This window comes from Camelus dromedarius, chromosome 26 (genome assembly GCF_036321535.1).
Source record: "Camelus dromedarius isolate mCamDro1 chromosome 26, mCamDro1.pat, whole genome shotgun sequence".
Classification (NCBI taxonomy): Eukaryota; Metazoa; Chordata; class Mammalia; order Artiodactyla; family Camelidae; genus Camelus; species Camelus dromedarius.
This window is the reverse complement of record NC_087461.1, coordinates 19,366,794-19,392,167: the sequence shown is the minus strand read 5'-3', so window position 1 is coordinate 19,392,167 and position 25,374 is coordinate 19,366,794. Positions and strand designations below refer to the sequence as shown.

The window sequence follows — 25,374 nt, the reverse complement described above, 5'->3', positions numbered from 1 at the left end:
GTGTTTGTTTATAGTTGTTTCTGTGGTTTCATTGCAGATATGAATGAACATAGCTCTAGGAGTCACAGTATATTTCTTATTAATGTAAAACAAGAGAACACGCAAACAGAACAAAAGCTGAGTGGAAAACTTTATCTGGTTGATTTAGCTGGTAGTGAAAAGGTAAAAATCTTTATATTCTGATGGATATCTAAGCATTTTTATTAAACTTTAGCTCCAATATGCGTTATTCATTGTTACATTTTGAAAATGTTTATAGAATTGGATTTGGTAATATTTTTGAGAATTAACAAGCATTTGTGCCATTGCTTTATTGTTACATAAACTGAATGACTCCTTCCAAATAGTAATTTTTACTGTCATTCGGGCCATAGCCCAGTTCAGCCAACACGTGTTGTCCTTGACTTAAAGTGTATGCTTTTATTGAGAATGTGTTCAACATACGTCATTAAGAATTTTACTAGGTATCCTTTCCCTAATTTTTTGGTATCTGTTTTATCCATTCTGGCATTGGGCTCCCTGTGAAGATGGTCCATTAGTCCTCTCTGATTTGGCTGTGCTTCTTTCTTACTTTTGAATGATTGTTTATTATAGTCCTTTGCAGTCTGATTCTAGTTTATATCCAAATCGGAATAAGTTCAAATGTTTTCATGTTGATCTCTGTGACCATTTTTGCTATTCTGCTGATTTGTTTCTTCTGATGAGAATGACATACCTGTTCCCTTTTATGTAAAAGTCTTACACACATTCTTCAAAGCCAGTCTGACTTTGTGGATACTGAGAAGCCGTTTCAAGTTTCTCTTTTCTGATGCAGCAGGGGGGTTAACAAAAGTAAAGTACAAATGTATGTGTAAATTGGTTAATTTCAAGAGCACACCTACAAATGAATTTGATACCTCCTTAATCTTGTTTTTGTCATGCAGCTGGTTACTTGACCAAGTTCTCAGAAGAGTCAGACTTGAGAAATAATGATAGCTTAGAGTAAATGCTTAGCAAATAAAACCATGATGCTTTCCATTTTCTCTATTGCTGATTCTAACTTTTAAGAAAATTCAAAGAAAAATCATCTTAAACTCATAATCTTGTTTCATTCTTTTGAAATCTTACGTATAGGTTAGTAAAACTGGAGCTGAAGGTGCTGTGCTGGATGAAGCTAAGAACATCAACAAGTCACTTTCTGCTCTTGGAAATGTCATCTCTGCTTTGGCGGAGGGTAGTGTGAGTACACTTGTTTTTGTTTCCCTGTTGTTATCTGCTGGTGAATTACAAATAGATACACACATATGCATGGATGTGTGAGTGAGGGCTTCACTGAACCACTCTGTGAACAAGTTGTCTTTTAGGAATTTATTTTATAGTGTTAGCATGTGTATCTTAGTTCCCATCATTTAAAATAACTGATATTACTTTGTAGTTTATTTTAAAGTAGCATATTTCTGCAACAAAATCTATTATGTAGAAACCCATTGGTCTCCTTCATGTTTTTGCTTGTGTCTGTACGCAGACATATGTTCCATATCGAGACAGTAAAATGACAAGAATCCTTCAAGACTCCCTAGGAGGGAACTGTCGAACCACTATCGTCATTTGCTGCTCCCCGTCATCATACAATGAGTCTGAAACAAAATCCACACTCCTGTTTGGTCAGAGGTTTGTCGTTGAGAAATGTAGCTAATGTGGCTAGGCCTTTGTTTATTGAAGCTGGGAGAGTTTCAGGTGTTCACACAAGTGCATATTATTAGTGTACTGGACACAGCTTTTTAATTGAGAGGCAGATAATTCAAGCAAAGTCCATATCTTAGGCTGTTTGGGTTTTAAGTTTTGGTGCACATTAAAGTCAAACGTTAACTTTAGTCAGACTAATGTGAGAAGCTTTAATTCAGCATTAAAAAAAATAAACATTTGAGTCAGGTAAAGCCTTACAGGTATAATCCTGTATTAAGCCTGTTGACACACATGACCTGCTCAGATAAAGAGGGAACTGAATATGAGATGGTGGGGCTGGGAAGGTCAGTAATGGCGACGTGGTCTTTGTCAGTGATGATTGCTTTTCTTCACTCAGCCTTAGAAATGAATTGGGGAAATGTGGGCCCTTGTTTTTATCCTCATCAGGTTGATTTTTTTTTTTTTAAGCTACACACTGATTTACTTGGCGTTGTGAATAAGCACTAGACTGCAGCTCTCAGTATTTAGTCAAGGACGTAACTAGACAAGAATAGTTACGTTAAGTTACTCAGCCGTGTATACATGTATTACAGAGATGCAGGTACCTCTTGAAAGTCATTAATTTTAGTCACATTCTTTTTTCCCCCAACTACTTCTCTTAGGGCTAAAACAATTAAGAACACTGTTTGTGTCAATGTTGAGTTAACTGCAGAACAGTGGAAAAAGAAGTATGAAAGAGAAAAAGAAAAAAATAAGACCCTGCGAAACACCATTCAGTGGCTTGAAAATGAACTCAACCGATGGCGTAATGGTAATAACTTGTGAATTGGTTATTTTGAGTTTGATGGTACAGATTTAGAGCTTTTTTGTAAACTTGAGACTCTGATATAAATGAAAATAACAAAGTGTATCCATTTTCACTTTTTAAAAGACAATAGGAATCATCAAATAAAAATGAGTAAAATCTTCCACGTTAAATTCTGGGTTTACCTGAAATTATAAATAGATGTGCAGGGCCACCTAGGTTGCTATACAAGTCTCAAGATAGCAAGATGCTTGGATTAGAGTGAAAGCAATTAAAATAAGATTCAGTGACTGGCTTTAGAAGATGGGGAGAGTCAAAGGTAATCCCAGCTTTTTGTTTCTCAGGCACCAAGCAGGTGAAGTTGGTAAAAGCTGCTGAAATGGAGTAAAATTGAAGCTGGTTTTAGGCAGGTGGGTTTGTGTTGACCATCCTGTTGTCTTATTTTAGGAGAGACAGTTCCTGTTGATGAGCAGTTTGACAAAGAGAAAGCCAACCTGGAAGCTTTTGCAGTGGACAAGGATGTCACTATTACCAATGATAAACCAGCAGCCACGATTGGAGTCACTGGAAACTTCACTGATGCTGAAAGAAGAAAGTGTGAAGAAGAAATTGCTAAATTGTACAAACAACTGGATGACAAGGTAGGCTCATGTTCTGTTTTGCTTTAGGCGTAGGTATTTTGTCTTCTAATTTCAATATTATGAATTCTCCTGACCTGTATACATCTTCCTAGATTTCTTTTAATCTTCTGAAGATACTGTATTAACAGAAAATATAAAATCAAAATTTCTACTTCTGTGCAGAAACTGTACGAGGCATATGTTTTTCGCCTTTTAGCTAAAAGAACTTTCAAAAGGAAATTCGGCATTGGGTCATTGAAGAGCTTTAATGAAATGACCTCATAGAATCAGGGGCCTGAGGGTTCTTATCATAAGAAGTGACACGAGATTTGGCAGCGGGAACGGAATCGGCTGACTGTGTCAGTGTGTGAAAATAACAAACTATGAACCACATAGAGAGGACAGGAAAAAACAACAGTAAAGAGACTGGAAGAAAATGGTCCTGGTTTTGTTTTTGTTTTTGTTACTAGGTAGTGTTTTTAATGTATTTTAAACAGAGATGGTAGGTTTGATGTGGCTACATGGCCATTATTTTCAATGATAGCTTTAAACATGTTTATTATTTTTTAGCATTGGAAGTATTTAGTGAATAGCTTTCAAAAACATAAGCCTTTTTCTTGTTGCATGGTAAGTATGTTACAATTGTTGGTAAGTGAAAGAAATTCCATCTGTTCTAACATTTTCTTAAGGGATTAAAATAAGCCATGTTGAATTTGGAGAAAATGACTTTGAAATATTTGAGGGGCGGGGACAGTAATCTTTAATTTGTGTTAGGAAACATTTAGAACCAGGTTGTGAGCTACTTACCAATGTGTTACTAAAAATTCTAGGATGAAGAAATTAATCAGCAAAGCCAATTGGTAGAGAAACTGAAGACACAAATGTTGGATCAAGAAGAGGTAAACTGAATACTTTTCATATTGCTTCCAGAAGAGCTTTATGGTTTGTCATTATCACTTAAACATAAGATGAAGGAATCTGCAGAGCTCAGAATACACTCGAGTACATGTAACATTTTTTAGAAATGCCCACGCTTCACTGTGGCCGTCCTGAGAGAGCAGTGCATCATACAGACTGAAGCGGGGACTGGCTTCCTCTTAAGCATTTTGTTGGTTTTTTTAAATTTGAGTTCTATCTAACTGCAGGATAACTTTTTAGTATTTATTCTTTGATATACATCTACTGAGCTTTTTAACTCTGTCTTCTGTGTTCCTTGTACAGTGCTGTTTTGTCTTATTCTCCCCAAAACATTTATTAATCCTTGGGAAAGACCTTCTTCACTGAGCTGGAGTAGTAACCTTAGATTTCCCCTCCCCTTAAGAAAAGTGTTTCCACTTGGGAATGAGGGAAGGGGTATAACACACACACACAGATACATGTCTAAAGTGATTATTAAGAAAACGCTGATTTGTGAGTTGCACTGACTTTGTCTTTAGTGACTTATAATTTGGGGTGTGGCTTTTGCTGTGGAAATGAGAATGTCAATGAGTAAGATCATTTGCTGCTCCTTCTCCATGTCTGCCCTCATCTAACCGATTGATCATTTCTGTTATCTTTGCTTTTGTTTTATTATCTTTCACTTTGGACCCTCATTTTATCTCACTTGGCAGAATGGAGGATCGTTGAAAAATGGTCCTTTGTTTAAGGTTTGTTCTGGGGGTTCAGAGGAATCCCAGATGAATTTAGAGAATCAGAGGAAGCTCAGGGGGAAGGCTGCAGTCTCAGTAAGAGATAGCCACCCTCAGTCAGATTAGTCCTGGTCGGATCATCTGTGTACTTATTTCAACTCTCTCATTGTTTCTCAAGGGGCACTGGTAACATTTGCATAATTCTTCGTTTATATTGTTCTGCCCTCAGACAGCAGCCCTGGCTCCCAGTGGTGAAGCAAATAGATTTTTTACTTAATATGCTTTTTAAAAACCTATAGTCTCTGTGAAAGTAGTTACTTCTACTTTTTCATATAGCTTCTGGCATCTACCAGAAGAGATCAAGATAATATGCAAGCTGAGCTGAATCGCCTTCAGGCAGAAAATGATGCCTCTAAAGAAGAAGTAAAGGAAGTTCTACAAGCCTTGGAGGAACTTGCTGTCAACTATGATCAGAAGTCTCAGGAAGTTGAAGACAAAACTAAGGAATATGAGTTACTTAGTGATGAACTGAATCAGAAATCGGTAGGATGTCATTCTCTTTTCTGAATACTTTAGTACAGGTGTTCTTACTGAAAAATTACCTAAGTAATTTATCTCTATAAAAGCTCAACCGGGACATTAATTCTTAAGGAACTCAAATCTCAACTCTTATTTCCTCCCACCTGTGAAGCCTTAGAGGTGGAGGAAAAGGTCTATTTTTTTTTTCAATTTCTAAAGGTCTGTTAAAGGTTTATTACTAACATGTAATTAAAACATGTTTGCTATTCCAAGTATTATTCTACTGTTAAGGGAAAAAAAAAGTAAAAGTTGGCTACTAGTTGCTCAGTAAAGTTATTAGTTGATTATTCAAACTACCAATGAAGAAATGTGCACATAAAAATAAAAGTCAGAGAATATGTAACCTGCGTTTTGTTCACTGTTACATTCCCATCACCTGGAACAGCGCCTGCCTGGGAGAGTGCAGTGGGGGTCTGCCCTGTGACCCCGGTGGACAAGGATGTTGCCATCGCTGCTCCGAGGCAGGGATGGCAGGTGTCCCGACAGGGATGGCAGGAGCAGTGCATCGTGGTGACAGCTGCTGCACTGCTTTGAGCATCACTGGGGATGAGCTTTTTTTTTTTTTTTTTTCATTAAAATTTTGTTGTCGTTCATGCCAGCTGCTTGTTTAGAAATCACATTTGGAGTTGGACACAGGATCAGTGCTCAGTCCTTATTTCCCCATCCGTGTTGAGTTGTCTAAAGGAAAGCAGTCAGAACTGTGAAACAGCATTTTTAAAGGGCTTCCTGCCCCTGGAGAGGTTCCTTTTCCCTTTTTAATCCCTAGAGTTACAGTTAGCTGGAAGTTATGGTTCAGTACCAAGGCATCTTTGTAACTCTTGCTGAGTTGCATTAGTAGCAAACCTAATTACTATTTGAAAGAACAATAGGAGTTTCTTGCAGCTCTGTAAACTGCAGGTTGGTCCTCGGTCACTGGTGTCAGTCTTTAAGACAGTTGTGTTTGTGTCCCCGTTGTGATGCTTGCAGTATTGCCATTCAGTTGTTAGAGAAAATGTCTGGTAATGCAGACCTGCTATTATATTGTGGATCAAACTGGGTGAGCACACACTCTGCTGATATTCAGACACTTAAGGAAATGACCAGAAAAAATGAGGGGTTGAAACAACGCCATTGTTACTAAAAGATACTGACTAAAAGTCAATAAATTACATTGCAAATGAAGTATCTGGTCTGTGATATAATAGATAGTCTGAAAGTGGCCAGATTCATTTGGATTTTCAAAATTGTGGTGACTTTATTGCTGGTAAACCAGCTATTATTTTAAATTTATAATTGTAGTGATTAAACTCAGAGTACTGATACTTCATCACTGTCTCCTAGATGACGGCTTGTGTCATAGCACAAAAGTAGCAGACATTACCAGGTGGGTTCTTACCAGAGACTAAGCAGTATATACGAAGCAGATAGAGAAAACCTACCAGCCGTCTGGAAAACTCAGCTCCATTCTAACATTTGTTTTCTCAGACTCGGGTTCTAAATACATACCATACTAGGGCAATAAGTGAAAATCAAATCTGGTTAATTTGAAGGTTCCATTTCTAGGTAGAAAGCATTACCCAATCTCAAAAATTAGTGAAATAATAGAAACTGTCTGCTCTTAATGGGGTACAGTATGATTACAGTCTCCTGGGTCTAAAACATGTTTAAAGTTTGAGCTGGGAGCTGTTCCAGAGCTCAGGAGAGAATTCAAGAAAATGAAAGCGGGAAGTAAATGGCTTTGTGAGCACTAGGTGAAACCTCGAAATAGCTGTCAGTATGTGAATTGATCTCTCACTCACTGGATTTAACTGTACCTTCTGTTTTTGGTTCTGTTAGGCAACTTTAGCAAGTATCGATGCCGAGCTTCAGAAGCTTAAGGAAATGACCAACCACCAGAAGAAGCGGGCGGCCGAGATGATGGCGTCTTTGCTGAAGGACCTGGCGGAGATAGGCATTGCCGTGGGGAACAATGACGTGAAGGTAGGCCGAGCACCGGGTGCGGAGCACAGCTGTCTGTTCACGCTCACGCTTGTCTGTCTTACGTCCTCATCCTGTCCTTGGTCTCGTCCTCACACGGCTGTTTGTAGGGGACGGTCGGGCTTCATTTCAGATGGACCAGGAACGAGGGAGAGTAAGGGGCCCTTGAGGAGACATGCTCAGTAAGTAGCATCATTTGGACCCCGTGTTTGGTTTTTTCCTGTACTATGTAAAGGTTCTGCACCTGGAGATTATGTTAATTACCACACAGGAGTGTGTAACGTGGAGCCGCAGGGAAGGTAGCTCCAGGAGTGAGCTGGGAATGAGTTGGCCTTGGTTGCTCTAAAAGTTTAAAAAGATAAAAGGGAAGCACTGCTGATTAATTCTCTTTTTAATTTTGAGAAATTTCAGACACATAGCAGTAAAGAAAACAATACCGTAACCTTAGAGTTAATTAATTATCAGCATTTTGCCACACTTACTTTTTCTTTTCTAATAATCCTTTGCAGGACACTAGTACTGAGTATGCTATCACTTGCATATGGTTAAAAAAAATAGTGATCTGTAGATTTTAAAACTTAGACCAAAAAAGCAAGTTCAGATTCTTAACTGCAGAAACACACACACAACAAGAAAGATTGTATGTTGCAGTATTTGTTTGGACTTTATTTTATTTTTTATTAAAGTCTAAAAGTAACAAAGCGAAACTCACTTGGGCTTACAGTGAGAGCCTGCTGAGAAGCCGAGTTTAACGAGAGTTGGAAACGAAGGAAGTGTTCTGTGCGGAGCACGCATGCCTTCTGTTGGTTGTTGTTCTGACTGCTGTTAGCTGGGGGAGGCGGGAACGCGTTCCTAGACGTCACTTCGTAGTGCTGGCGCGCCTCACGGAAGCGGGGAGGTGCTGGATCCAGCACTGGCTGGCTTGCCCTGCTCTCTCCTCACCCTCAGTCTGCCATCCGCCTGTCCCCAGGCAGAAGTGACGGGAGACGACAGCCGAGCGGGGTCTGCTGGGGTGAAAACGTAGGCTGACTTCATGTTACTGAACACTAGAGAGGTGGTGTTCAGAATTTGCTTCGTAGATTTGTGACTTGTTTTTAGAAAACTCTTTCCATTTCATGTTTAAATAACCTAAGTGACAAACTGGTGAAGACTGAGGAAATGGGGAGGAGGAACGGCTTGTGTCTGGTAGCAGAGCCGGTGACAGTCACAGGAGTTCCCTGATGTCAGGACAGCTTTTTCCACTAAAACTGCAGTATTTTGAAAACAAGTCAGCCTTGCAAATAGGTTCCTTAAAGCAGCAACAAAAGATGGCTCCTCAGTATATTTGTGTTTTGCGGGTACTTGTTCTCCTGTTAAACGTCACCAGTCCGTGCTGCTGGCGCTCGGCCTGCTCCGGGCTTCCTGCGCAGTGGTCTGCGCTGTGTGTGCGGCTCTGTGGGTTTGGGTGAACACCTGCTGTGGGGCCACCGTGAATGACAGCGTCACAGAATAGCTCCACTGCCCTGGCAGGTTGTGTGCTTTCCCTGTGCACCCCGTCCCCCGAACCGCTAGCAAACCCTGGTCTTCTTACTGGCTCTGGTGATGCTGGTCCCAAAATGTCATATAATTGGAATCACACAGTATTAGCCTTTCACATGGCTTCTTCGGCTTGGCAGCATGCGTTTAAGGTTCTTCCATGTCTTCTCATGGCTTGATAACGTGTTGCTTTTTTGTATGTATGCACCTATTAAGGGTTACCTTGGTCACTTCCAGTTTAAGCTACTATAGACGTCTGTGTGCAGGCTTTTCTGAGGACATGTCTTCAGTTCAATGGGTTAAAAATCCCTAGAAGCACAGTTGCTGGAGCGCATGTTGAGGCTGTGTTCGATTTGTCAGAAACTCCCAAGCTGTCTTCCACAGTGGCTGTGGCATTTGTGTTGTTCCCACCAGCAGTGAGTAAGAATTCTGTTGATTCACATCCTCACCAGTATTTGGTGTCATCAGTTTTTGGTTTGAGCCATTCTAACAGATGTGTAGTAGTATCTCTTTTTAATTTGCATTTGAATGGTTTGTTTCCTTACCTTGAGTTTTAAGAGCTCTCTCCGTATGTTTTGGATAATAGTCCTTTATCAGATGTTTCTCCCAGTCTGGCTTATCTTTTCATTCCTTAAAAAGTGTCTTTTGCAGAGCAGAAGCTTTTAATTTTAATGAAGTCTAGCTTACCAATTTTTTCTTTCAAGGATTGTGGTTTTGGTGCTATATCTAAAAACTCGTCTCCAAACCCAAGGTGACCTAGATTTTCTCCTAAAAGTTTTTTAGTTTTTTATTTACGGTTAGTTCTTTGATAAATTTGGAGTTAATTTTTCTGAAAGGTATTTACACATGGATTACTAGTTTCTCCAGCACAGTTTATTGAAAAGTCTGTCCTTTTTTTCGTTGAATTCCCTTTGCTCCTTTGTCAGAGATTACTTGACTATATTTGTGTATGTCTTTTCCTAGGCTTTCTGTGCTTTCTGTTCTTTTCCGGTGACCTATTTGTTCTTTTGCCAATACCACAGCATCTTGATTACTGTAGCTTTTATAGTAAGTCTTGAAGTTAGATAGTGTCAGCCCTCCAACTTTGTTCTTCAGTATTATGTTGGCTGTTCAAGGAAATAAGTTAAAGGGGTTTTGATTAAGATTACAGATCGAGTTGGGAAGGACTGACATCTTAACATTGAGTCTTCTGTCCATGAATACGGACTGTCATTTATTTAGTTCTTTGATTTCTTTTGTCATCTGGATCTTACACATACTGGGTTACACTTAGACCTGCGTATTTCTTTTTTCATTTTAGTGCTGATGTAAATGACACCAAAAAGAGAGGTTTTTAATTTCAGAGTCCCTTGTTCATTGCTGATATATAAGAAAGTGATTGGCTCTTGTATAAGTTAATCTTGTATCCTGCATTGTTACTGTAATAGCTTATTAGTTCCAGGAGGTTTTCTTTAAACAGCCATGTCATCTGCAAATAAAGACAGTTTTATTTCTTCCTTCTCAAGCTCCTTAATTTTGACACTGAATACTGTACTGGAATTTTGTAATGAAATCCATGACAGTTACTAAGGAATGTACACCGACCACAGTCCTCCTTGGTGACCTTTAAAGCCATCCTTCCCCTGCCACCTAAACATCTTATTTGTTAAATTTTAAACTGGACTTAATACATGATTAACAATGAATTTACTGAAGAAGTAGTTCTCACTGAAGAATTGACTATGAAAAGGAAATCCAAAAATTGGAAGAGGCAGAGTTCATTAGTTTTGTTTTTATGTTTGCATTCTTTTCTTCTTCCTTACAGGTGTGTATCAACATTAAGTTGTAGGAAGTAAGAAAGGCAGAAAATGAAGCCCTGCTTTCCTCACCCTTTACTAAAAACAATATTAAATAAAAGAAAAAATCCTACAAATGTTGAGTAAGATTAAATATACCTAGTTTTGTTTAAGCTTTTAGAGTCCGATGGGGTAAACACAAAGTAGACGTTTCCCTCTTTAATTTTTGTTCCTGCCTTTCCCCCAGCAGCCCGAGGGGACCGGCATGATCGACGAGGAGTTCACTGTAGCAAGGCTGTACATCAGCAAGATGAAGTCCGAGGTGAAGACGATGGTGAAGCGCTGCAGGCAGCTGGAGAGCACGCAGACCGAGAGCAACAAAAAGATGGAAGAAAACGAGAAGGAGTTGGCAGCCTGCCAGCTGCGAATCTCTCAGGTACGTGTTACAGAACACACTTCTTTCGTGTTTTGCACTGTTGTGTCTAAATTTTATTTGTGGTAAAAGTTTTAAGAAAAATGACCTTCCATAGGTTATTTTGAGTAACAAAATTAAAAGGTGGATTCAGTTAATTTTTCCTACTCTATCAGCAGTGTAAGACCATGAATGATTTTACTGGGTTGTATTGGTAATGTGGATAAGAATTTACCAGAAAGCTGTGACTGGTTTGACTGTTGAAGGATCTAGAAGAATTGCAGGGCAGACAGACCGGCAGGGCCGGTGTCCGGTTCTGGGGCCTTGGCAGCCACCTGGGTGAGACCGTTCACCGAGGCAGGGCTTAGAGGAGGGGAGAGGAGGGCAAGGTTAGTCGGAGGTAACAGCACGTTGTCTCATATGTCAGCCTTCAGCGCTTTATTTCATTAAGTGTTAAAACTGCACAGATGACCATTCCGTTGGTTAAATTCTTTATCATTGTGAATCTTGCCCCGGAACATTTTAGGTTTACATACATCTTTTTCTATAAATGTACTATATATTTAGCTGTATCGGTTTAAAGTTGCTTGCTTTCAAATATTCTGAACAACAAAATGTGTGTGTGAGACTTTATTCCCACTTCACATCAGTCTATTTTTCTCAAAAGCATGAAGCCAAGATCAAATCATTGACTGAATACCTTCAGAATGTGGAGCAAAAGAAAAGACAGCTGGAGGAGTCTGTTGATTCCCTGAGTGAAGAGCTGGTCCAGCTTCGCGCACAAGGTGCCTGTTTCCCGTTATTGATGAGTTTTATCTGTGCCATGAAGTTTTACCTTAGCATTGTCGTAGTAAACGTGTTCACGCTGATAGAGAACATAGGAATGCAGGTAACTGGAAACAGTGAACAGATAATACATTTTCATGTGGCTTTGAAACTTTTGATACTGTGTTTGAGTGTGGAAGTGGCCAACCTGGGAATTATCTACAAAGTTATGAAGTTGTGCATGTGTGTGTCCCAACTTAGGAAACTTAGAAACTTCTCTTATTTCCTTACCATGCGGTAACCCGTCTGTTCCAGGATTAGCCAAAGAAAATAAAGGAAACCGTAATATCAACACAAAGGGTGCAACTGAGGTTACTAGTCAGTGTGTCTTGAGCTTAGCAAGATTTGCTGTGGCGTTTGGACAACTTAATCAAGTGCTGTTAGGGAGCCTGCTAGCCTAAAACACATTTGCCTTAGTTTGTCAAGAACTCCGAGGCTTATTTCCTCTCTCCTGTTTTCTCTCCCTGCCCAAACAGAGAAGGTGCACGAAATGGAAAAGGAGCACTTAAATAAAGTTCAGACTGCAAATGAAGTTAAGGCAAGTTTGAAGTAACATTGGATTCTGATGGCTTTAATTCATCATTGGTGATCTTGATTAACTGACAATTTCCTTTTCCCCCAATGATTTTAGCAAGCTGTTGAACAGCAGATCCAAAGCCACAGAGAAACTCATCAAAAACAGATCAGTAGTTTGAGAGATGAAGTTGAGGCAAAAGAAAAACTCATCACTGATCTTCAAGAGTAAGTGTGCTTTTTCTCTGAGGCGGTGGGGGCTGACTTGGAGGGGTTGACTAGTTAGATGGGAGGAGGTAGCCGGTTACTGATGGGCGGGGGTATCCTTGTTAGAAACCTGAATTTTTCTTTGAAACTATAACTTTTTTAAAACTATAATTTTTGACTTGAAAATGCAGAAGCTTTTCATTTATGAGTATAACTTCTAAGTTCCATGGGGAGATTTTTGAAATTTTTCTTAGGTCTTTTGATATAAATATTTGGTAAAAAAGAAAAAAATTCCCAACTTCAGCCATTACTGCAGGTAGACACCACTGTCTCCTCCAAATCATTTCCGTAGCTTCCTTTTAAACAATAGTCCAAACTCAGGAAAACTTCGTTGGAAATTGTGGGTTTTAGAAGTTGGGCTTTTTTTTTTTTTTTTTTTTTTTTAAGAGAACTTGGTTTACTGGTTTTTCTAGGACATATTTACCCTATTTCCACAACCGTATGCACATAGCATATAGCATCGATAGAAATTTGAGGTCTGCTGCCAAATCATGACTTGAGTAGGAACCAGAGGAGAGTAACCAAAAATTTGGGACATGAACTCACTGGTAAACCAAGTGGGTTTAGGGACGAGACTTCAAGGAGATGAAAGACACAGAAGAATAAAGTTATGGTGTGAAAAACAGAGTATGAGGAGGACTGTGTGGCTGAAAGTAGCCAGTTCCTCCTCCTTTCTGCCCCGCAGGGGACAGCCTCACACAGGAGGCCTGTGTGTTTCAGTGGTGAGAGTATAGAATTTAAGAGCTGGAAAATTTTTTATGACAACATTCAGAAAATGATGATGCAGGTATTACGTGGTTTTTTTGTTGATTTTTTTTTTTTTTTTTTTTTTTTTGTCAGCCAAAACCAGAAAATGATGTTAGAGCAGGAGCGTCTGCGAGTAGAGCATGAGAAGTTGAAAGCTACAGATCAGGAAAAGAGCAGAAAGCTGCACGAGCTGACGTGAGTAGATGTTGTAGTTCATGCTTAAAAATAAAAACTAAATTAGAAAATTACCGACGTTGCTCTCGGATATGTCCAGGGGATACATTTTTCACTAGATAAGCTCAAGGATGTTTTTCTTAAACCCTCTAAGTGAGTTTGATTGATACCTAAAGACTTACAGGGCCTTCTTGCACTTTTGTGAAAAGAAGGATTTATATTTCACCAATGACCAAGATTCACATTACTTTAAGATCCATCATAAAAGTAAGCCTGAAATGTGTCATTTAGTAATTTAGAAGACTTCAGGATCTGCTGCAAAAAACTGAATTTTTGTTAGATTTGATCTTGCATAAAAGAACATTATTGTTTTAGCCTTGCGTTTTGCACAGATGTTTTCACCACTTACTTTTTCTAATTTATCAAGAGTTTAGTCAACACACAGTGTTTTAGAATCTGAGCAGGTAGAAAACCCATGACTATAACTTTCACATGTCTTAAATCCATTAGAGAATGTGTGTAAATGAACAATTTGACAGTCACACCATCAGGACTAGCTCAGAATTGGTTTTATAGAGATTCTACTGAATCTCAGCCATAACTTTATTTAGAATAATGTTAACTTAAAAATACATAAAATGTTTCAGCCTTCAATAATTTGTAATCTGTGATTCTCAGTTACTCAGAATTATTTTGGATAAGGATCAGTATGCTGTGTGATAATGCGTGAAAAGAACCACTGCTTGTTCCTTGAATTTTGCCACATTTTACTTCATCTCTTCATTGCTGTGTTAGGGGAGGTCTTTTCTAATAAACTATAGATTTAAAATATGGTAAGGCATATAGAAGTTTCTTAGAAAGACACAACATGGGTAAACTTTTTTAAAAATAAGCATCTTTCATTTATTTGAAGCTAAGAATTGATCCTTTCAGATAAAAATACTTGATTCAGTATCCGTGAGAAATAAACTGGGATTTCTGGAGTCAGAGCTGAAAGCGTGTTTGTGTGTTCGCCCCTGGCCAGGGTCATGCAGGACAGACGCGAGCAAGCAAGACAGGACCTGAAGGGCCTGGAAGAGACCGTGGTGAGAACGCGTGGGGGGAGGTGGGCTGGGGGTGTTTAACGGGCTCTTCCTTTAGGTTGTGCTGCTTTTGAAGACTGAATTCCAAAAATACTGCTTTCTTAATTCAAGGCAAAGGAACTGCAGACTTTACACAACCTGCGGAAGCTGTTTGTTCAGGACCTGGCCACCCGGGTTAAGAAGGTAATGAGGTGACACCGGGGGTGGGGGGTGCTGTGAGCGGTGCCTGCTGTGTCTGGTGGTCATGTTCATGGGTGACGTGACTGCACGTTGTCGTAACAGTTTTTGTGTAGTTAAACTTAGATCCTTTACATGCTCTCACTGCGTTCTCACAGCATTTATCCGTCTTCTCTAGAGCGCCGAGGTCGATGCTGATGACACAGGAGGCAGCGCTGCTCAGAAGCAAAAAATCTCCTTTCTTGAAAATAATCTTGAACAACTCACTAAAGTGCACAAGCAGGTAATGAAGGGCGTGTTCTGTGTTCGCTGCAGCACTGTAAGAATAAAAAGCTGAGAAGCAGCAAGTGTTTCAGTCTTCAGAGTCCTGAGGGTTGTCCTGTCCTGAGCCGTCCTGTTGTTTTGTCCAGAATTATGTGAGTAAACCACTGGCAGTTTTGGGGGAGTTAGTATTTCTAACAGCCCTTTATCAAGAGGCCAATGAAAACATGTATTTCTATATTCTTCGTAGGGTTTTAGGTCCGTCTGTTTTCTTAATTTATTCATGGTAATTTTAAAATTCTGGTCTGCAGACAAGTCTTTGCAGTTAAAATACACTTTCCATCTTCTTACATTTAGTGCCACAGAATGTGAAATAACAAATTAATGAAGCAGTTCATGTTTTTTAAGAAGTGATGCTTACTGTGGTGTTTTTTGCTTATTTTCTATTATAGCTTGATATGATTTAATTACTTATTTTTAAAGCTTCTTAGCGTACTTAATTGTTGTAGATCTTTGTTACTGTAAACCTGATGTCTGCACTAGAGGAAGGGTGAGGGGATTGTAGCCTTTCTTGCTTTCACCACTCATGAAGGGACTCGCTCAGTTTGTGATTACTTGTAGGTCTTAAGAGACACAGCACTGCGTTATAGCCCTGTTGCCCCGCAGGGGGAAAGAACAGTTTCCCCGAGCCCCCAAAATTGAGTGTGTGAGATGTATGGATATATGTATTCTTTGCATGTTGCTGCCTAAACTAAATCAGCTAAATGGGAAATCTTTAATATAAAATCTGGTTTTACTTTTTTTCTCAAAAGAAATTAGAAAACGTTCATGTATTTTTCAAATCGCCTTTAAAGCTGGAATCCTCGTTTTCTCTGTGTACCTTCAGCTGGTACGTGACAATGCAGATCTCCGCTGTGAGCTGCCGAAGCTGGAAAAGCGACTCAGAGCGACGGCCGAGAGGGTGAAAGCTTTGGAGTCGGCGCTGAAAGAAGCCAAAGAAAACGCGTCTCGAGACCGCAAACGCTACCAGCAGGAGGTCGACCGCATCAAGGAAGCGGTCAGGTCAAAGAATATGGCCAGACGAGTGCACTCTGCACAGATCGGTGAGTAGAACACAGCAGCCCTCTAGACCGTGCTTTGTTTTGGCTTGGGCGTTTGTGTTTACTTGAGAACATAATCTGATTGGTTCATTGTGTGTTGTCATGTGGTATTTGTATGTTCTGTTTTCCCAAAGAGTGACGTTGCTGGGAGCGAAGTGCAAATGGCGGACTAGCCACCTTAGCAGGACAAGAAAAGTCAGAACTAGGCAAGCAAACAAGAGTGGTCAGGGAGGGGAGCAACTGCATGCAGCAGTGGCAGAGTGAGGCTTGCAAGGGAAATGTCATCCACAGTGTTTTGTTTCCCTGTGTGCGCTGATACAGGAGCAAGGCTTTAAGAGGCTAAAGATCGTACAGTCCTGGAGGAAGGGATGTAACTGAAAAGAAAGAGGAATTCCCTGAGAAACAGGCAGAGAAAAACAAAACACGTGGGAATTTGTTGTAAATAAAGAGATGCGACCTAAAAAGTCATTGCAGTCACATGTTAAGATTGATTCTAAGTCAGTTTCTGTTTTTCCTGTCAGCTAAACCCATTCGTCCTGGGCAGCATCCAGCAGCTTCCCCAACCCATCCAAGTGCAATTCGAGGAGGAGGCGCGTTTGTTCAGAACAGCCAGCCAGTGGCCGTGCGAGGTGGCGGGGGCAAACAGGTGTGAGCCTCGCTCATCACCCCCAGGTTCGTGGTCTCCCTCTGGCTTTTGGATCAGGGCTGTCCATGGAAACGTTCAGGTTGTTAGACACGTTTTTGGATTCTCATGTTAGTATCATGATTTCTTTTAAATGTATGGGATTATAAAAGTAATTTGGCATGATTTCTTCTAGTTTTTTCATAGTTTAGATCAGACTATATATATTTGCAGATTTGTATTCTTCATGTTTTTAATCTAACATGGGATCATTTTAAAAGCTCTTAGTATTCTGTCTAGTGGATATACCGTGGTTTATAACTCTTCTCTTTTCCTGGACATTTAATTATGTTAATTTTTCTATGCTTGAAATTTTCCAAGATTGAAATTTCCATGTATGAAATTCGAAGTATGAAACATCTTTTTTATACCTCCTCACTTTTAGATTATTTCCAGAAGATTCTCAGAAGTGGAATGACAAAGTGTGAACATTTTTAAGGCTCTTGACACACACTAACACTGCTCTCCAGGAAGACTGCGCCAGATGGTGTCTTAGCTGAGGACACTGTCCGTTTTGTTGCATGTTTGCCAGTCTTGGGTATTAATAGTTGTGAAGATCCTAGTTTAGTAGGCCACAATCAGCATCTCATTGATTTATTAGTGAATCTGAATTTTTTCATATATTTATTGGCCCGTCTCTATATTTTTTACAAGTTATTTCTATGTCCTTTCCCATTTACCTATTGTGAGTATTTTTCTGATTTATGACTTCTTTCTTGTTTGTTTCTAAACACAGGTAATTGATATCTGTTTTCTGTGGGGAGATAAAGCATTAACACAAGGTGGAGGATAAACACCATCCAGCAATACTGCCCAATATGTTGTGTACATCTTTCTGGAGCTTTCTTTACACATTTAAACTTTTAAGTAAAAAGTTTAAACTGTTGATAAATACTCTAATAATATATTACTAGCATACTGGCTGTTCTAATAAATATGCTACTTTGTATCTTGCTTTTTTATTTTGGCAGTATATTCTGAACATTCTCTTCTACAACGTGATTGATTATAGCTGCCTAATATTCCTACTGTTTTATTAGATGGCAGGAACTCAGATTTAATTCTTTAGGAGAGGTACCAGATGTGTAGGGGGTTTGGAAACTAGATAATTGTAGGATAGTTAACTGTTTTTGTTACTGACAAATGCTAAAGTTACTTTATTTTAATCTTGTTTTTATTTTGACATTTTGCATAATGTTGGCTCTCAATTTTAGCAGAAAATTCAGCAATATTCTGGAGGAGTCACATTTCCAAAAATTTAATGTGTTTTTTTTGTTCATACAATAGAGGATTTAGGAGAGAGTGATACAGTGAAGCGAGTATGAACATCAGAGTCCCATCTAAGTTTGGATCCTGATTTTTCTACTTTTATGAACTTGAAAAAGTTACCTTTTAACAGTTAATTTCTTTCTCGTTTTGACTTTTAAAATTCTTAACGGAAAAAATAATTATGGGTTCATGATCTATTTAATATGTCTCTAAAACAAAACATTTTTCTGTGACCACAATAACATCACACCTGACAAAACATTTTTAATACTATAGAATACCAATCCATATTCAGATTTCTCTAGTTGTTTATTTGCTTTTAAATTTTTTAAGCTGGTTTGTCTAAACCAGGGAATAATCCAGGACCACTGTTTACATCAGGTTATTCCCCTTAAGTCTCTTCTAATCTAGAATAACACACGCTGCCCCCCCTTTTTAAATGACACTGACTTGCTGCCTAGACTAGGCCAGTTACCTTGAGCGCAGCCACCTCAGGGCATGTGTGGTTGTCTCTGTGTGTAGTTGCCTTGTTCCTCTATTGCCTGCTTATTGAAAGCATTTATTGGATTCAGTGTAAACATTTTTACAAGACTACATAGTGGATAACGTGTATCATGTCAGCAGACACGACAATAGATAGTGTTCCTGCCAGTTAAGAGAGGGCCTCTGTTTTTCCCCCTTTGGATTAATGACTTGTTGAGCCCATTTATTAATGAAAGGAAAGTCACTCTTGAGAATCATACAAGTTAAGATGTGCGTAGTACAGGGTGGGTGTGGAGTAGATACAGGCCGCCTTTTCTGGAAGTGGAGGTGGGCAAGAGGATTTTCGAAGCGTAAATATAGACAGAGGTAAAAGTTTGTCCTTTTTGGATACTGTCCTCACATTGAAGTGCACACGTGGGCTCGGACTGTCTCATTTGCAGACCATCACTAGGTTTTAGATTGAACGGGGAAGCCGACCCCAGTGCAGTGACGGCAGCTCGGCACACGAGGGAGCCAGCTAGCCTAGCCGAGCTGGGCGCCCAGGCCCAGAAGCAGCTGTGACCGGCTCATTGCGGCCAGCTGTATTTCCCTGCTGGGCCAAAGGGCGGTGGTTGTTCCTTTCTAAAGTCTTCCATCAGTCGTAAGCCATCCTTGTGGGGTGTATGGTCTTTGTGATACGCTGTTGGAAAGGTAAATGCCTTGTAGAGATTATTAAATTATTTTTTAATTATTAAGAAAAACATTTCAAAACGCTGGGTTTATTCTGGGGGAGAGACGGCAGTGTGTTTATAGCACCGGTACTCTTAGTGCCCAGTTCTGCATGGCTGGCTCTCGCGCCTCGCGCAGTGCTTTGGGCAGGCTGGGGTTCTCCACACGCGCAGGTCAGGGGCCACTGAACACGGATGCCTCCAGGTAGCGGCTGCTGGGGTGGTTTATTTTACTGTCACTTTCCCGACCACGTGGGCCTCTTGCTGACCCCTCCCACCCCCTTTTGTCTTTCACAGCTGTCATGTATGTCACATTGCTAGTTAGCGGGCCTTGGCTTAATGTCACAGACTGTCTACTAGGCTTCTGTTTTATTACCTTTTTTTTCTTTTTTAAAGGCACATCATTCATAGCTCACTCAGCTCTTGGGGAGAAAACACAAGTGCAGGGCTGACCTCCTTTCAGTGTCGCACTGTCCTTACACAGCTCTGTTAGGAGGCAAATAAAAGGGAAAGAAATCAAATCATTTAGTGTTGCCGTCTTTTTGATGTGGGGGAAAGCGGTCGAAGCTGTTGGCTAAATGTTTTTAAACTAACGTATATTTTATTTCATTCTTTTCATGATTATCTCAAATACAGGTTTTATATAAATAAAAATATTTTCTCTCTGTGCTCTCTTCTGTCTTCAGGTGTTGAAAGTAATTGAAGTATGAAGACATACGATCGCACAGTCACTCAGTGGCTGTAGCCTCTACCCCTGGGAACTAGAGAATAGAACTTCTCCTTAGTGTGTAAATGGCACCTGGCCTGTGCAGCTGTCTCCTACCCACTCTTCTTGTAAGCTCTGCTGCTTCCCGACACAACTAGAGTGCACTTTTGGCATCTTAGGAGGGAGAACGACAGTTTACAACTGTGGCCCTATTTATTACACAGTTTGTCCTTCATGTCTTAAATTTAGTCCTCACTGTGCCAAGCTGACTGTACCACATAGGACTGTGCTTTTTGTACTTGGTTTTTTGTGTGTTTATTTTTTAATCTCAGTTTAAGTTACCTAGCTGCTACTTACTCCTTGTTTTTCTTTTCTTATTAAAATAATATCTTCCTTATTTGGGGGAAAATGGAACACTTAGATTAAATGTCTTAAATTTTACCACTTAACACTATATCCCAACAAATTGTACCAGGTCAGTACTGTACTTTCAGATCCCTTGAAATGATTTCACAGTTAAAATTATCTGTATCATCTCTGAGTTTGCTTCTGAAAACTACCCTTTGAGCACTGAAAAGTTCAAAACTGCCTAACTAGACATTTAAAAGTGAGCAAGGCTACTTAATTATCTCATGAAATTCCTGTTGCTGAATTATCTTGAATAGAAATATTTTACAGAATCAAAAGCAAATTTCTTGCTTTTGTTTAAGAAAGACTTTGGAAAAGAAATTTATTTCTCTTCTTCCCAGGGCTGTAATCCACATAGTTTGATGGCGTGAGATCACCCTGCTTCGTTCTGATCAGCCTGCTAATTAAGATATGACTGGATGGATATTAATTTGTCACCTTAATATAGTGAAATGAACTAAGATGTTATAGGATTAAACAGTTTTATGTTGTTGGTACTATATTGGTTGGTCTAAATTTATAGCCTATGGAACTTGAGAAAAAATGTTGGAAGGACAGGACAGACACATGGTGAATCTATAAATACATAGGTAAATTTTGTTCTGAAATCCATGAGGTGTTTTTAACCTGCTACACTAAGTCATACACTATAATTTATTTCTTATTTAGTCTAGAAATAGTAAATTGTTTGCAAGTCACTAATAATCCTCAAATTACTTACTTGGCGGTAGCCCATAATTTTGTAATTAAGTGTACCTGTTTTTGCCACTTCTTCCTCAGATGATTAAACTAAGTCAACAGTTTATTTTAGAAGCTATGAAAGTAATAAGGAAAGATTTCAATATTTGTTTCATCAATTAGGGGGCGGGGGTAACTGCAACCATGTCAGAGAAGTTTGCAGAGAATAGGGATTTAAAGTTACTCAGCAGAGAAAGTTGGAAAGTGCTGTGTTAGGATCTGAGTGGCAGAATTAACTTTTTTGAAAAAGTTTTATATACAGATGTTTGTATTAAATTTGGAGCCATAGTCAGAAGACTCGGATCATAATTGGCTTATTTTTCTATTTCCTTATCTATTGTAATTTCCACTTTTATAATAATTTTGATTTAAAAGATAAATTTATTTATTTTTTTAACAGTCAAAAATCCTTGCTGTTAGTCTGTAACCTTTAAAATGATCATATTGTTTTTAGGATTGATCAAAAGAAACACTCCAGAAATTGAGCTGAAACTGTGTTGTGCGGGAAGATTGGAATAACGCAGTTAACTAAAAAGTGCTACCGCCTGTTTCTGATGATAGTTTTCTAAATGGAGAAGTATTTGGCTGCATTCACACAGATATTTATATTTTGTTTTCAAATGAAAGCTTGCTTCTTTGGCAATACCCTTAAGTGAATCAGGAATGTTTTCTCGTCTGAATGTGACAGTTTCATTCTTCTGAGATTTACCACGGGTATCGGTGCTGTGTAACTGCAGATTGTAACAAGCATGTGGCCCAGAATACACAGTGTTAGGGTTTTTTAAATATCTCAATGGTTCTTTTCTATCTTTAATTTCAAACTTTCACAAAATGTACAAAGAATTCCATAAATTTGTTTTCCTTAAACTGCTTTTGCTATGGTAGGTCATTAAACACAGCATTTACTCTTATAAATGAAAATTTCTGATCATCTGGAACGTTGACACTTATTTCAGTTTGCAGTGTCCTTTTTTTTTTTTTTTTTTGACTGAATATATTAATGTTCCTCTAAATGGTATGGATAAATGGTTCAGAAGAGAAACTCAGTGAAATAAAAGTAATATTTATTCATGGTGATCAATTAAATTATTTGCCTAATTTAAGAGAACTACTGCGCATAACTCTCAATTTGACATGAGGTGATGGGAAAGGGTCTGAGTCTGCCTGTGGAATATGTTGGTTTCTTTTCAGTGCTTGAAGATACATTCACAGACAACTGGTTTGGGAAGACACCATATAATTTTAAGTTAACCTGCATGCTGTAAATGTGTTTTATGTTTAAATAAAGAGGAAATGTTTTTTGAAATGTAATGACTTTCTTAAAACGTACTCAGCAAAGTGTTGGGTTGAGTCTGACTCGGTGGCCTTCTGTCTTGACAGAAGGGTAACTAGTCTGCCATGCTCATGTGTGCTTTGTCTCCTCGTGTACTGCGTGCTCTTTGCATGTCAAGTATGACGTGCGCAGGGTGAAGAGTTAAGAGTCAGATATGAGTTGCCAGTCTCACTCACGTAATTTCACTTTAGTCTAATGGTTCTGTTCATCTGAGTCTGATTGTTTTATTAATCTGTACAAGAAGTGTTCAGGCTTGTTTTTCGATTCTTCCTCAGTGGTCATGCAGGTCTAGCTGGAGAAAACTAAAAATCTCTTCTAAATTCTAGCAATGATTGGCTTTTTAATCATACGTAAAAGCATTTTTTTAATTATGTGTATATATACATATTTTTAATTGAAGTATACTCAGTTTACAACATTGTGTCAATTTCTGGTGTACAGCACAATGCTTCAGTCATACACGAACATAGATATATTCATTTTCATATTCTTTTTCACCATAAGGTACTACAGAATATTAAATACAGTTCCCTGTACTGCACAATATAAATTTGTTTATCTGTTTTATATACAGTAGTTAGTATCTGCAAATCTCAAACTCCCAATTTATTGCTCCCCCACCTTATAACCATAAGTTTGTTTTCTATGTCTGTGAGTCTGTTTTATAAATAAGTTTGTCTTTTTTTTTTTTTATAGATTCCACATATGAGTGATATATGGTATTTGTCTTTCTCTTTCTGACTTACTTCACTTAACATGATCATCTCCAGGTCCATCCATGTTGCTGCAAATGGCTTTATTTTATTCTTTTTTATGGCTGAGCAGTATTCCATTGTATAAATATACCACAACTCCTTTATCAAGTCATCTGTCGATGGACATTTAGGCTGTCTCCATGTCTTGGCTATTGTAAATAGGGCTGCTATGAACATTGGGGTGCATGTATCTTTTTGAATTAAGCTTCCCTCTGGATATATGCCTAGGAGTGGGATTAGTGGGTCATATGGTAAGTCTATTTTTAGTTTTTTAAGGAATCTCTATACTGTCCTTTGTAGTGACTGCACCAAACTGCATTCCCACCAACAGTGTACGAGGGTTCCCTGTTCTCCACACCCTCTCCAGCATTTATCATTTGCAGACTTTTGAATGATGGCCATTCTGACTGGTGTGAGGTGATACCTCATTGTAGTTTTGATTTGTGTTTCTCTGATAATTAGCTATATTGAGCATCCAAAAGAGTGAAGAGGAGGGAATATATAAATGCATTAAAATTTTTTTATTGAAGTACGGTCAGTTTACAATGTTGTGAAAGCATTTTTAATCATATATACAAGCAGATGGAGTAAACAGTGAAGATCTGAGAAACTGCCCCTTGGTTTCCTCGGTCACCGCCTCGAGGCTCACTAACCTCCCCTCACCCTGAGTTCGGCCTCTGCCCGCCCTGCTCCTTCTGCAGCAGTCCCAGATAGCAGATGCTTCTGTTCCTATTTCAGTGTGTATTTTTAAATACATACTTCTTAAAACACATATCAAATACCATTATTACACCCCCCAAAATTTTGTACACAACATTTCCATTTTATTAAATAATTTGAATCAAAACTTGACTAAAAACCATATGTTGCAATAGAACCTCCTTTGTCTTTCTCAGTCAGTTTTTCCCTGTAATTAATTTATGAAGAAGGTGGGTTGTTGTACCTACAGAGTTTCCCATGTTTTGCTGATTGTATCCCTTTGGTGACATTTAACATGATCCTTTGTAAGTTTGTTTGGGGTCCACAGACTTGATCAGATGCAGGTTTTTGTTCTGTTTTGGCAGAGGGGGCAATTTGCCTCAGGATGGTGGTGAATTTCCCCCATCACGAGGCACCAGTGTCTGGTCGTCTCACCAGGTAATAAAAGCCACCGCTGACGATCAGTGCTTAGGTCCATCAATTTATTAGGGGTTACAGACAGGCAGGCAGTGTTCTAATTCGATTATTCTGTTTGTCAGAGAAACACGCCTTCGTCTGTGTGGTCACTCGGTGGTGTTTACTCTGTATGGGAAGGACAGGATAAGTGACTGTTTCTTCCTTTTATTTGCAGGTTTCAAAATGAGTTTGCCTGCCTTCTATCTTCCCGTGATGACCAGTTACTTGTTTTTTTTTATTATTATTATCGGATTATCTTCTAATTGTGTTCTATAAGCCTCCAAACCATTTTTTCCTGGAGAAGTTTAATGGAAATGAAGAAAGTTTTTGTAATTGAGGTGTCGTTGATTTACAGTGCTGTGTTAGCAGAGTGATTCAGTTACATACTCTTTTTCATTATTGGTTATTATAGGCTATTGAATATAGTGTGCTGTGCTAGGGTGGGACCTAACTGTTGGAAACAAAATCCTAAGGATTATCTCCCGCAGCGCGGGGAAGTGTGTCCTACCGGGGCCCCCTGCGTGCTGGCCGCTTCCAGCTTCCGGCGCGCCCAGCTCATTAGCTTAGCAGCGGCCGCGGGGCGTCCTGAGGGAGGGCCGGACATGCAGGTGTCTTCAGGCTATTGGGACAGGTCAGGAGAGCTAACATGGCCCCAGGGCAGAATTGTGGAGGGGTGTTGTTTGCTGCGCGTGATTGCGAGCCTCTTTGGTCCTCTTATAATCCAGGAAGAGCACGTTGTTACCATTTCAGCTGGTGGACGTGGGAAGGGGGCACGGCAGCTTCAGAGGCTCCCGTCTGGCCTCTGGGACGGCCCGGGTCCCACGAGGCAGACATGGCAGCTACTGAGGATGCCGGGTTTTACACAGAGACAGAAGAATGCCCACCGCGTGGGCACAGAGCACGTGGAGTTGTACTGTGAGCACTTACATACACGTGTACACGTGGCCGGCACCCGGTCTGGAACCGCGCCCCTGTGTGCTCCCCACCTGGTGATGCTCCCGGTCTCCTGGAGTCAGTGCCAGATCCCTGTCCGGCAG

General features: G+C 39.5%; 1 protein-coding gene across 3 annotated transcripts in view; it reads left to right on the top strand.

Moving 5' to 3' along the window:
- LOC105086860 (kinesin-1 heavy chain) overlaps window positions 1–22,400 on the top strand; it is a 39,054-nt gene extending 16,654 nt beyond the window's left edge. The window contains exons 8-26 of one of the 3 annotated variants that reach the window (XM_064479494.1): window positions 38–162; window positions 1,114–1,218; window positions 1,505–1,650; window positions 2,328–2,476; window positions 2,918–3,111; window positions 3,921–3,989; window positions 5,055–5,261; window positions 7,113–7,256; window positions 10,794–10,979; window positions 11,623–11,740; window positions 12,257–12,318; window positions 12,412–12,521; window positions 13,401–13,502; window positions 14,506–14,566; window positions 14,675–14,746; window positions 14,919–15,023; window positions 15,888–16,104; window positions 16,623–16,773; window positions 19,929–22,400. In XM_064479494.1, the coding sequence (XP_064335564.1) occupies window positions 38–162; window positions 1,114–1,218; window positions 1,505–1,650; window positions 2,328–2,476; window positions 2,918–3,111; window positions 3,921–3,989; window positions 5,055–5,261; window positions 7,113–7,256; window positions 10,794–10,979; window positions 11,623–11,740; window positions 12,257–12,318; window positions 12,412–12,521; window positions 13,401–13,502; window positions 14,506–14,566; window positions 14,675–14,746; window positions 14,919–15,023; window positions 15,888–16,104; window positions 16,623–16,753 (2,303 nt within the window). In that variant the 3' untranslated portion in view covers window positions 16,754–16,773; window positions 19,929–22,400. Of the gene's footprint in view, window positions 1–37; window positions 163–1,113; window positions 1,219–1,504; window positions 1,651–2,327; window positions 2,477–2,917; window positions 3,112–3,920; window positions 3,990–5,054; window positions 5,262–7,112; window positions 7,257–10,790; window positions 10,980–11,622; window positions 11,741–12,256; window positions 12,319–12,411; window positions 12,522–13,400; window positions 13,503–14,505; window positions 14,567–14,674; window positions 14,747–14,918; window positions 15,024–15,887; window positions 16,105–16,622; window positions 16,774–17,168 lie in introns of all 3 variants that reach the window. The other 2 variants (XM_064479491.1, XM_064479493.1) reach the window with 2 other exon arrangements.
- The last annotated feature ends 2,974 nt before the right edge of the window (window positions 22,401–25,374 follow it).